This window comes from Balearica regulorum, chromosome W (assembly GCF_011004875.1).
Source record: "Balearica regulorum gibbericeps isolate bBalReg1 chromosome W, bBalReg1.pri, whole genome shotgun sequence".
Taxonomy (NCBI): Eukaryota; Metazoa; Chordata; class Aves; order Gruiformes; family Gruidae; genus Balearica; species Balearica regulorum.
The window spans coordinates 10,830,542-10,842,891 of NC_046219.1; the positions used below are offsets into that span (position 1 = coordinate 10,830,542).

Sequence of the window (12,350 nt, forward strand, 5' to 3'; positions counted from 1 at the left end):
TGCTCCAGCCCTCTGATCAGCTTTGTGGCCCTCCTCTGGACTCGCTCCAACAGCTCCATGTCTTTCGTATACTGGGGCCCCCAGAGCTGGATGCAGTACTCCAGGTGGGGTCTCACCAGAGCAGAGTAGAGGGGCAGGATCACGTCCCTCGACCTGCTGGTCACGCCTCTTGTGATGCAGCCCAGGACACGGTTGGCTTTCTGGGCTGCAAGTGCACACTGCCGGCTCATGTTCAGCTTCTCATCAATCAATACCCCCAAGTCCTCCTCCTCAGGGCTGCTTTCAATCCATTCCTCACCCAGCCTATAGTTGTGCTTGGGATTGTGCCGACCCACGTGCAGGACCTTGCACTTGGCCTTGTTGAACTTCATGCAGTTCGCACGGACCCACCTCTCCAGCCTGTCAAGGTCCCTCTGGATGGCATCCCTTCCCTCCAGGGTGTCGACCACACCACACAGCTTGGTGTCATGGGCAAAGTTGCTGAGGGTGCACTCGATCCCACTGTCCATGTTGCTGACAAAGATGTTGAACAGTGCCAGTCCCAGTACCGACCCCAGAGGAACGCCACTCATCACTGATCTCCACTTGGACATTGAGCCGTTGACTGCAATGCTTTGAGTGTGACCATCCAGCCAATTCCTTATCCACTGAGTGGTCCATCCATCGAATCCATGTCTCTCCAATTTAGAGACAAGGATGTCATGCGGGACAGTGTCAAATGCCTTGCACAAGTCCAGGGAGATGATGTCAGTTGCTCTTCCCTTGTGCACCAACGCTGTAACCCCATCATGGAAGGCCACCAAATTTGTCAGGCACGATTTGCCCTTAGTGAAGCCGTGTTGGCTGTCACCAATCACCACCTTGTTTTCCATGTGCCTGAGCATAGTTTCCAGGAGGGTCTGCTCCATGATCTTACCAGGCACGGAGGTGAGACTGACCGGCCTGTAGTTCCCTGGGTCTTCCTTTTTACCCTTCTGAAAAATGGGGGTTATGTTTCCCCTTTTCCAGTCAGCGGGAACTTCGTCAGACTGCCAGGACTTCTCAAATATGATGGAGGTTGGCCTGGCCTCTTCATCCGCCAGTTCCCTCAAGACCCTCGGATGCATCTCATCAGGTCCCATGGACTTGTGCACCTTCAGGTTCCTTAGATATTCTCGAACCTGATCTTCTCCTACAGTGGGCGGTTCTGCATTCTCCCAGTCCCTGTCTTCTGTGACCTGGGCAGTGTGGCTCAAGCACTTGCCAGTGAAGACTGAGGCAAAGAAGTCATTGAGTACCTCAGCCTTCTCCGTATCCTGGGTAACCAGGTCACCCGTTTCATTCTGGAGGGGACACCCACATTTTCCCTCATCCTCCTTTTATCACTGACATACCTATAGAAGCTTTTCTTGTTGTCCTTGACATCCCTGGCCAGATTTAATTCTATCAGGGCTTTGGCTTTCCTAATCTGATCCCTGGCTGCGCAGACAGTTTCTCTGTATTCCTCCCAGGCTACCTGCCCTTGCTTCCACCCTCTGTAGGCTTCCTTTTTATGTTTGACTTTGCCCAGGAACTCCTTGTTCATCCATGGCAGCCTCTTGGTGGATTTGCTTGACTTCCTCTTTGTTGGGATGCATTGCTCCTGAGCTTGGAGGAGGTGACCCTTGAATACTAACCAAGTACTAACCAAGTAGAGCTGTCTTGGGCCCCTCTTCCCTCCAGGGCTCTGTCCCATGGTATTCTACCAAGCAGGTCCCTGAAGAGGCCAAAGTCTGCTCTCCTGAAGTCCAGGGTAGTGAGCTTGCTGTGCACCCTCCTCGCTGCCCTGAGGATCTTGAACTCCACCATTTCGTGGTCACTGCAGCCGAGGCTGCCCTTGAGCTTGACATCCCCTACCAGGCCCTCCTTATTGGTGAGAATAAGGTCCAGCATGGCACCTCTCCTCGTGGGCTCCTCTATCACTTGGAGGAGCAAGTTGTCATCAACACATTCCAGGAACTTCCTGGATTGCTTGTGCTCTGCTGTGTTGCCCCTCCAACAGATATCAGGGTGGTTGAAGTCCCCCATAAGGACCAGGGCTTGTGAATGTGAGGCTGCTCCTATCTGCCTATAGAGGGCCTCATCTGCTCAGTCTCCCTGGTCAGGTGGCCTGTAGCAGTGACCCCCGCTATGATGTCCCCTGCCCCAGTGCTCCCTTTAATCCTGACCCATAGGCTCTGGGTCAGCTCCTCATCCATCCCCAGGTGGAGTTCCATGCCCTCCAGTTGGTCATTGACATAGAGTGCGACACCCCCTCCTTGTCTGCCCTGCCTGTCCTTCCTAAAGAGCCTATGTGCATTTGCATAGAGGCATTTCAGTTGTGCCCCTGATGAGGGGGAGACTAGTCTGTGAGCAGATCAGCATACAGGAAATCCAAGTGTCTGATACTTTGTTGTCCTTTGTGGTGTCCTCTGTCACACAACTGTATCAAAATATAGTGATGCTGTAGGGCATCTTCTAAGAAAAAAATAGTTTAGACTTTAAATAGTTGCCTTTCTTCAGGCTTACGGGCTTTTAGCTAAAACTTTGACTGTAAACTGTATTGGGAAGTAGTTCAAAGTGTTAGAGATATCCAGGTGTTACAAATACCATGATTCTGAGAATGGAGAATGCTTTTCAGTCCCAAGTCTTTCTGTTCCACAAAGTATGAGAGTATAGTGGGACTTAAGGAAATGTGCATTTAAAAGTCAAGGAACTCTGAGAAATTGTTTTGTGAAAAATTCTCTTTTCTCATTACTTTATAGGAACTGTCAGATACCTGCTTAGTCTTTTACATAGATAAAATATTGTACTTTCCTTGATCTGTCTGCACTTCATTGTATTTTATTTCTGAAGTTTATTTTCAGTATTGTGTGAGGATTGCTAATAAAACTCTTGGATTTTGGTAGCCCAAGTTATACATACACTTGTGAAACTTGTGCATAAAACAATTTGAACAAGTCCAAATTCATATCTCTTTCTAGTATACAGAGATTAAAACTGTATTATAATGCGCTTTTTTTTGCTTTTTTTTTTTTTTCTGATTTGTAGGTAGAAAAAATAATTGGCCACCTCTTCCTGAGAATTTTCCAGTGGGTCCATGTTTCTACCAGGACTTTTCTGTAGACATTCCTGTAGAATTCCAGAAGACAGTAAAGATTATGTACTATTTGTGGATGTGTAAGTATTTTTTTAAAAAGAAAAAACAAAATATCTATTAGAACTTGATGATATATACCTGCTACTTTGGCTTTTGCAACATCTGTAATGAGAAATTGTTTTAAATCCAGAAATCAAATGTTGAAGTGAAATCTTTTTGTTAGGTTCAGTTTTAAAAGTATTGGATTATTTCATAGAAACTTCTGTAGAAAAAAAGGGGGAGGATTACCCTAAGGCAATTTGGTTATAGTATATTGCAATTTTCTGTTTTAAATATCCCTGTTGTTGTAAAATGAGCTTTGACCATTTATTAGCTTAGAAATAATTTTACTGTTTTTAAAATCAGCTTATGTATTAAAAAATATACTTCACAATCAGTGTTAATAGACTTGTGAGTTTAAGAAGTGTAAGATCCATTTGCTTTATAACAGACATAGTTTTATATAGTTTAACATAATTTTAGTCTATAGTGGGGACTTAATATCATTTTAGTCTATTTTAAAAAATAGTGTAAATTAGCTGAAGAATCACTCCATGTTACAACTATCCTTTGTACACCAAGAATACTCTACACCATCTTTGTGTGGTTAATTTTGCCCTCATTCAGGTGCTGTGTTTTTACTGGAGAACTGCTGGATGAACCAAATGTACAAATGCCACAACATTTGTTTCTTCTGCCTTGTCCAGTGTGATGAGAGCCTAATATACTCTGAGACTGATGAAATTCCAAAGATTTAGGTGCTCTGATGCTATTAATATTTTCAGCATACTAAGGGGATGTGAATTTCAGAACTCTTCTGTATTTTATTCAGGGCTTCAGATTTAGTTAGCAAATCTGCATAATTTTACCTGTTAATCTGGTAATCTTATTACTGTGATTGAACCTTGTAATTGAAAAACATAAAATGAGCAGTCAGCATCGAATTAAGTGAATTCCACTTCATCGTAATCCACAGCTTTCTATATTCATTGTTGGGTCATTAATCTATAAATAAACAACTAAATCCACTGTAGAAGGTGGGACTAATCACTCACATAAATCTGACAGACATTTAAATTTTATATGAAATCTAAGATCTAGTACTCCAAAGTATTAGGATAGTTACTAATTCTGGCCATTTGCAGGACTGAGTTCTCAAAGTGCTGTATGTTTCAAACACAAGGTGAAGTTGAGCAGTGAGAATTGGAATATTAATACTGTTTTTCTTTTTCCTTTTTATGGCAATAAATAAAGGAAGCAGCGACATTATAGTATTTCAAAATGTATACAAGTTGTGGTCTTATATTAACATGACGGATTTTCTTCTAGGTAGACTGAGATTTTAACTGAGTCCTCTTGCTCTTTTCCTTCTTTAGCTCTCGTACTCTCTGATTTAGGGATTACTCGGGAAGGAAGGAAAAGGGCATAATAAAGGAAAAGAAAGACAAAAATGTATTTCAAGCTAAAAAAATAAAAATAATTGAGTACAAAACTTTGTGCCTTAGAGCTGGCCATTGAATCAGTCCTTGTGACTCTTATTTCCCAGGAACCTATCTATGTGGTTTGATACTTCATTACTCATACACTCATTACCATAGCAAACCAACATGCTTCTGCTTACTGCTCTACCCTACATTTTATTTCCTCTTCCAGAACTTCCTAGGTCTTGTAAGGCCTAGGGGTCTGTGAACATAATCACATTTGGATAAATCTAGTACTGCCTGCTCAGCACTTTGTAAAGTAGGTTAGTTTTCCTTTTTCTTTTTAGCAGCCCTAAGAACATACCTTTTTGTTTCATTTTTCTGGGTGTTGCCTTGGTTGGTAGCAATTTTTATATCTTTATTCATGATCTTTATGTATCTGAGGAAACTTTTTTACCTGCTTCAGATCTATATGTTCTTTATCTCATAAGCATATAAGTCTGTTTATATCCCTATTCTGTGAATTCATCGATCTTTTCTCTATTTGCATCTGAAGTCAGAGTTTTCTGATTCCTTAATGCAGTTTTATCTTTGCACAGATTTTTTTTTCCCCTGGGGAGAGCTTTTTTTTTAATTGACAGACTGCTCCCATGTTTTTGTGAACTACAGCAATCAATTAGCAATGGCTTCTGTCAGGTGCCAGTGGAGCTTTTCTGTACTATCTTATTTTTGCGACCATTGCTGTTCTAGTGGCTTGCAGATAGAATGGCAGTTTTCCTGGCTTTGTATGCTGTTCCTAGTGAAATGCCCCATGTCTCTTGACTGTTATCTGACACCAAATATTTTTTGGCTCAAAAGCCTATGTTTTCCAGCTACTTTCCCCACAGGCTGATAGCATGTATAAAATGAGCACTAGTGATTTTCAAAGAATATTTCTTATTTGAAGTTACAAACTGAAGAGCTGCTTAATCTCATAGAAAGCTTTTGTAGCATTTGGGTTTATATAGGCTGTGAATGTTTCCTTTTTCTATGAACAAGACTTTTAAAGGTTTTTCAAAGAAAAATGACTTAAACTATAGATTCTGGTGGAAATATACCCTGAGGTGCCAACTTTCATGGTATTTTTTTCCATTTAGGAGAGTTTCGTCTTGTCCATTCTTCCTTCTGTCTGAGGATACAACCAATAGTACATATAACAATCTGTGCTGCTGTTTGTTTTGCCTGTTCCCGAGAACCTCCAAGGATGGACACTTCATAAACTCCCCCCAAGCCTGTTCTTTATCCTTAGAAGGTGTTTCCAAGTATATAATTTAATTCTCCCTTCCTGTGATTTGTCTTCCCTGTTCTGTCCACTGTTGTTATGGAGAACACATTTATCCCCCTTAGTCATCTTCTTTGGCTAAATTAGCATAGTTCACTCAGCCTTTCTTGTAGGTCATGTTTCTAGACATCTGATTCTTTTGTTGCTCTTACAGATTTGCCACTTGGTCTACACCATATTATTATGGGATTTTTAGTGTGTAGCATCAAGAATTGGACAGTGTGGACTGTATCCAATATATTAGCTGAAGTCCTAATGTACCATGTAGAGGAAAAAAAAACACCTTCACATTGCTGGTAGCATGTGCTTGTGTTCTGTGCTGATCTGAGCCTGTTTTAGAATATATATTTTCCTATGAAAAATACTTCTGTCACTTGTAAGGTGTGTTTGCAAATGTCTCACTCTCCCCACAAAGAGCAGAACAGGCAAGTAACAAAAGCCTAAACTGCATTTGAAACCACTCTGATGTGCTCCAAAGTTGTGTGCAATCAGACTTCACCAGCTTTGTCCTCACTTGTCAGTTGCCTTGTAGCTTCAAAGCCCTCCATTTTGCAGGTATCCCATTCCCCTTGAGGCACTCCATGACAGAGTGACAGTCCAGCTGGTTCCTGGGAAGAAGCACATTCTTTTCTCATGTATCCTAGTGAGGACTTTGGTTTCCCAAGAATACCATCAGTAAAACATTACTGAAATGAAACTTATTACAAAAAAATATATTTTCATACAGTCCCAAATGGGACTGCAAAATAATTATCTCAATAATCATAGAATCATAGAATCATAGAACAGTTTGGGTTGGAAGGGACCTCAAAGATTCCAACCCCCCTGCTGCAGGCAGGGATACCCTCCACTAGACCATGTTGCCCAAAGCCTCATCCAACCTGGCCTTAAACACTTCCAGGGAGGGGGCCTCCACAATCACTCTGAGCAACCTGTTCCAGTGCCTCACCACTCTAACAGTAAAGAATTTCTTTCTAACATCTAATCTAAATCGACCCTCCTTCAGCTTAAACCCATTACCCGTTGTCCTGTCACTACACTCCCTGATAAACAGTCCCTCTCCATCTTTCCTGGAGGCCCCCTTCAGGTACTGGTAAGCCGCAATTAGATCTCCCCGGAGCCTTCTTTTCTCCAGGCTGAACAATCCCAACTCTCTCAGCCTGTCCTCATAGGAGAGGTGCTCCAGCCCTCTGATCATCTTTGTGGCCCTCCTCTGGACTCGCTCCAACAGCTCCATGTCTTTCGTATACTGGGGCCCCCAGAGCTAGATGCAGTACTCCAGGTGGGGTCTCACCAGAGAAGAGTAGAGGGGCAGGATCACGTCCCTCGACCTGCTGGTCACGCCTCTTGTGATGCAGCCCAGGACACGGTTGGCTTTCTGGGCTGCAAGTGCACGTTGCTGGCTCATGTTGAGCTTCTCATCAATCAATACCCCCAAGTCCTTCTCCTCAGGGCTGCTTTCAATCCATTCCTCGCCCAGCCTATAGTCGTGCTTGGGATTGCCCCAACCCACGTGCAGGACCTTGCACTTGGCCTTGTTGAACTTCATGCGGTTTGCACGGACCCACCTCTCCAGCCTGTCAAGGTCCCTCTGGATGGCATCTGTCGCATGAAAGTGTACAAGTCCGATATGTGGCTGAGGGAGGCCCTCCCGTTGAGTCACGAGGTTCAGAAAGGACCCCCTTGCTTTCTAAACTCCTTCTCAGAGAGGAGCCTAGGTGCGGCTAGGTCCAGTCTTAGTCCCAGACTTGGTCAACGGTTTATGTCTAAAGGGTTATGTGTGTAGCCACTTATCAGAGTCAACGTTTGCCTGTCAGAGCCCCACTAAGGACTTTCACTGAAACAGTTTCGCAAAGTTGAAAAGAAAAATAGGTAATTTATTGAGGCGACAGATATAAAAGTTCGGAATTGCTGTTGATAAATGCACTAACTGCAACAATTTTGAGCTCAAGTTAATAGTTCAGCGCTTTTGTTAATGATAGTTTTCCCGGGGTAACATCCGACATAATCGGAGGCGCAAGTCTTACCAAAGAGGCGTCCCTGCTTGGGGAGGAGAGAGGTCCAGGCCCGTCGACCCGTCCGGATAGTTGGAGTTCTCGTCCTCAGAAAAGAGGATTCTAAATGCCAGATTTATACTTTTGGCGAGGTGGGACTAAGTCAGGTATTGTGTGTCGATTGGCCCTTAACAAGGCTTGTTGTGCAGTTGATTGGGGCTGGGGAGGGAAGTGGCAGAGAACAAAGGCATTCAGTACAGAGGGGCGGTGGTCTGTTTAGTTTTACCAAAGTAACGTCAAGCTGTGAAGGCTCCCCCTCACCCCAGGCGTCACTTAGTTGATTAAGGAGCAGACCCATCAGGCGCTGCATCTTGTTAAGATGAACAAATTGCTCATCTCCTGTCCCTGTTCAGGTCCAGTGCTTGTCAGTGCAAGATAAGCAAGTTGCTCAATCCCTGCTCTCGCCCAAGCTGGACTCCCCCAGGGCCCCTTCTGCTGGGTCATAACGGCCCTGTATTCGGCACCAACAAGCCTGGATAAGTCTGGCATCCCACATTATCCACCCCGTGACTTTAGTCACAACTCGCCAAGAGGAACATCATATAATTTGGATTTAGGCGGGTTGAGGGATCCATCTCTCTCTCCCGTGTTTTCATTCTCATAATTTTCAATAGGGGATGGTATTAAAGGGACATATTCAGTATCACAGACTTGAAGCATCCTGACTTGTGCAGTTACAGCTCTAGTTATCATAGTTTTCACACATGACAATCCAATTCCAACAATAACAATCATTATGATAAACATTAATGCATACTGGATTAGATTCTGAATCCATCCACTCACTTTTAATCCAAACCAACTGAAAACTTTTGAAATCCCCCCAGTCCACTGCCAGTCTCCTGGTTTCATTTTCTCACGGAGTTCGCGGGTCTGGTCTGCAATTTTTCTCATCTCATCCATCGCTTCGTGCAAGGTATCAGACACATTTGGGATTGAAACACAACAAGTTTCATCGGGATAGGTGTTATTTAGCCACCCACAAACGCCATTCTCCTTCAATAGTAGTATATCCAAGGCCAATCGATTTTGTAAGGTCATCTGTGAGGTTGCTTGTAGCTGGGTGTTGCTAGCCTCGATGGCAGTTCGTGTCCAATTAGTAAGAGTCTCTACTTGCCACGTCAGATTTTTCTATATAAAGTCGATTGTTAACTATTACTGTCCAGTGACCCCAGAATGCTTTCATGGCTAAATTTATCCTCATTCCCGGTCTATGATAACTTGGCCATGACGTTGGGGGTAATACGTTTCTCTTTGTTTTGTACCCTCTTACTTTCGTCAATGATTGAGTGTAATTAAAAGCTATTGTAGGACATAAACTTGGAAGTCCTAAAGTGCATTCCAACCCATCCCAATAGGGTTGAATGTAATCCGATATCAGTCCATCAGAACATACCCATATGGTCTCAGGTGGTGCAGGTAACATTAGAGTGGTACACGTACTGTTTTCTACTACGCTACGCGTGGAGTGTCCATTCCTATAATGTCTCGTAGGGATTCTACATTTACCAGAACTGTACACTGACCAGACAGTGATGTTTCCAGGCGTCACCTCCTTTTTACAGTCTGGTGCTGGCCCAGGGATTGGAGCACTATAATTATGACACAGACATATACTTCTTAAAGCATGATAGAGGTCTGAGGCAAACCGTACCCATAGATAATCATCAATATTGGAGCAATTTATTTTGTTGGTACAATTCCATAGCCTGTCTGGTCCCAATGGCGTGGTATATTGGGGTCTCCTCACCCATTGTTCAAAACGTTTTTTGTGATCAGTGGTGGTCCATATGCAAGATAAGTTAGTAGATTGTGGGCCACAGTCAGATCCATACTTAGAAGGAAACTCAATACACCATTCAGCTTCTACTGGGACATTATATTGGAATGTAATAGGCAAACCCCAGAACGGCCGAGGAGGCTGATTAAGCCAAGGTACCTCAGTGCAACTGATATTTGCAGGTACATTGTTATTGTCAGCTGCTCTGCGCGGGTTTATCCAAGGATTCTGTGGCCAATATTGCATAGTGCAATTGGTATCCCATATATTGCTAAGGTTAAGGCCCAAGGGATATGTATAGTTTAAAGAAGTAGTATTTTCTACATTCATCCATGTTAAGTCTTGTATTAGAGTGTCATTTCTTTTCCACAGATCAGACAGTGCTCCACTTAGGTCAAGAGGAATCACCATAAAAGGGAGTCCCTCCGCAGGGGTTGTTGGCATCATTAAGCAAGTAGTACCCTGAGTCCACTCCATCATCCTAAAAAATCCTTGCATTAGCTTAAAAGCAGTGTTGTCCTGTAACATCTCTAAGGTTCTTTTACTTCTTCGATCATAGTCTCTATGGATCACACACACAATTACTATACCTAACACGTATATATATATTAAACTTATCCTAAAACTACTTACACATAATAGGCTCATAATCAAAACTTTGGTTACTACTTAACAGTAAATAGTACAAACAGAACAGCAGTAATGATGAACACAGTTAAGCCTGGAATATATTCCAAACCAGCATTTTACTAAACACACAAATTATTTCAACTATGGCCTCAAACAATATCACAGTTTTGTTAACCATGGCCAAAGTTAAAACTTTGGTTTCCAGATAAGTATGAGAATTAGAAATAGAAATACGCAACAAATAAAAATCAGTAGCCCTTGGGGGCACTCTAGATTGGTGTAGGGGAGTCCGTGATCCCAGGTGCAATTTCCTGTCATTCGGAGTACCTGTGAACACAAAAGAAGTGCTCGGTCTTGATTTGACCGGCCGATATTAGGTTAGAAGCTGGGTACTATCCACCTAGTGCTGATTCGATGGAGTTTTCCAGAACTGTCTTTCGCTTCCCAAGCATAAAGATTCTTTGGAGTTGTTAGTACCATTGCCACTGGCCCAATGTGAGGCATTTTAACCAGCACAGGCTGGCCTGCATAAAAGCCAGTAGGGTATTCCCCAGGTTTTACATCTGCCTTTGGCACTAAAGTTGTGGCAGAAGCACAAAAAGCTTTCATCTTTGGGCAACCGTCTCCGCTCCATCTATTGTTTAATTGATAGATGGCACTGGACAGTCGTAGATGCCATCCAGATTCATGAGTTTTAGCAAATCGCTTGACCAAGCCATTTGTTCGCTCCACAATACCATTGGCTTGGGGGTAGTAAGGAGTATGGAATACCCACCGGATGCCTTCTTCCTTTGCCCAGTCTTGTACTACTGTAGCTGAAAAATGTGACCCGTTATCACTTTGAATCTCTTCAGGAAGGGGAAGTGTACTAAACCATTCCTTCAGACTATGGAGTGTGTTTTCACCAGTGGCAGCTGCGACAGCTGTAGCCATGGTAACTCCTGAAATGACTTCCACTCCCACCAGTATGTATTTTTTACCCCCTGAGGGTCGTAGTGGGCCAATGTAGTCGGTCTGCCAGGTGTGCCACAGTGTTTTCTTGTCCCGGATATGCAGGGGAGGTGCTTTACTTGGATGATCTTTGTTAAGTCGCAGACAACATTGTGAACAGGCAGTTACTACTTGCTCACACAGCTTTACTGATACGGGCCATCCTCGGGCTATACCTTCTCGATACAAATCGGCTCGCCCAGTGTGGCCTCGTTTTATGTGCAACCATTCAAGCAAGCGTTCCCATTCATGCTCATTACTCACGACATCAATTTTCTGTAGTCGTGTGAGGCTATCGACTTGTTGATTGAACTGGGCAGCGATAGAAGCTGATCGATCATGTCCTTTCACCCATCTGATATGCAGCAGCCTTTGTTCTCCTATTTCTAGCAATTGTTTCCAGCTGTCAGTTTGCCAGACTGGGACTCTGTTTACCTGCCAGTCATTGACTGCCCAGTGGCCTACCCACTCTGTGGCTCCTTTAAAAACAGCATATGAGTCGGTGTAGATATGGCTGGCACCATGTCGGGCGGCTAGTAGGACTGCCCTAAGCTCCCCTACTTGTGCACTTCCTTTACCTGTTTCACTTAACTTTTCCCCTGTGGCCACTTCCAGTGCCACAGCCTTATAATTCCACTCATTGTTTTGCCTGTAAGATGATGCATCAGTGAACCATACCCCTTTAAGGTCACTGCTTTCCTTCAGAGGAGGTGCCTCCTGAATTGGAGATTGTTTGCTTGGTGGAGTTTGGAATAACAATGTGCTGTCTATATCTTTCTGCAATTTAGATACTTTAATGCTGCCTTCCGTAATAGGCATGATGTCATTGATACTTTCCAGGTAGGCGTACCATTTACGGACTGTAGGCTTCTGGGCAATGCCTGCAGGTGGTGCCGTACCCTTCCGAACTATATCCAGAAGACGGAAAGGTCCCCGAATGATCACACTCTGTTCTTTTCTTATCTGTTCCACTTTTTTCACTGCTCGCACTAAGGATAGCAAGCCTTTTTCAAGGTCT

The 12,350-nt window shown here is 43.6% G+C and overlaps 1 protein-coding gene across 3 annotated transcripts in view; it reads left to right on the forward strand.

Annotated features, from left to right (window-relative positions):
• The window catches only part of LOC142599188 (secretory carrier-associated membrane protein 1-like), a 112,458-nt gene that overhangs the window by 61,775 nt on the left and 38,333 nt on the right, over positions 1 to 12,350 (forward strand). For 2 of the 3 annotated variants that reach the window (XM_075739074.1, XM_075739075.1), the window contains exon 5: positions 3,049 to 3,177. The exons of the other annotated variant lie outside the window; for it this stretch is intronic. In XM_075739074.1, the coding sequence (XP_075595189.1) occupies positions 3,049 to 3,177 (129 nt within the window). The remainder of the gene's footprint in view (positions 1 to 3,048; positions 3,178 to 12,350) is intronic. 3 annotated transcript variants of the gene reach the window in all.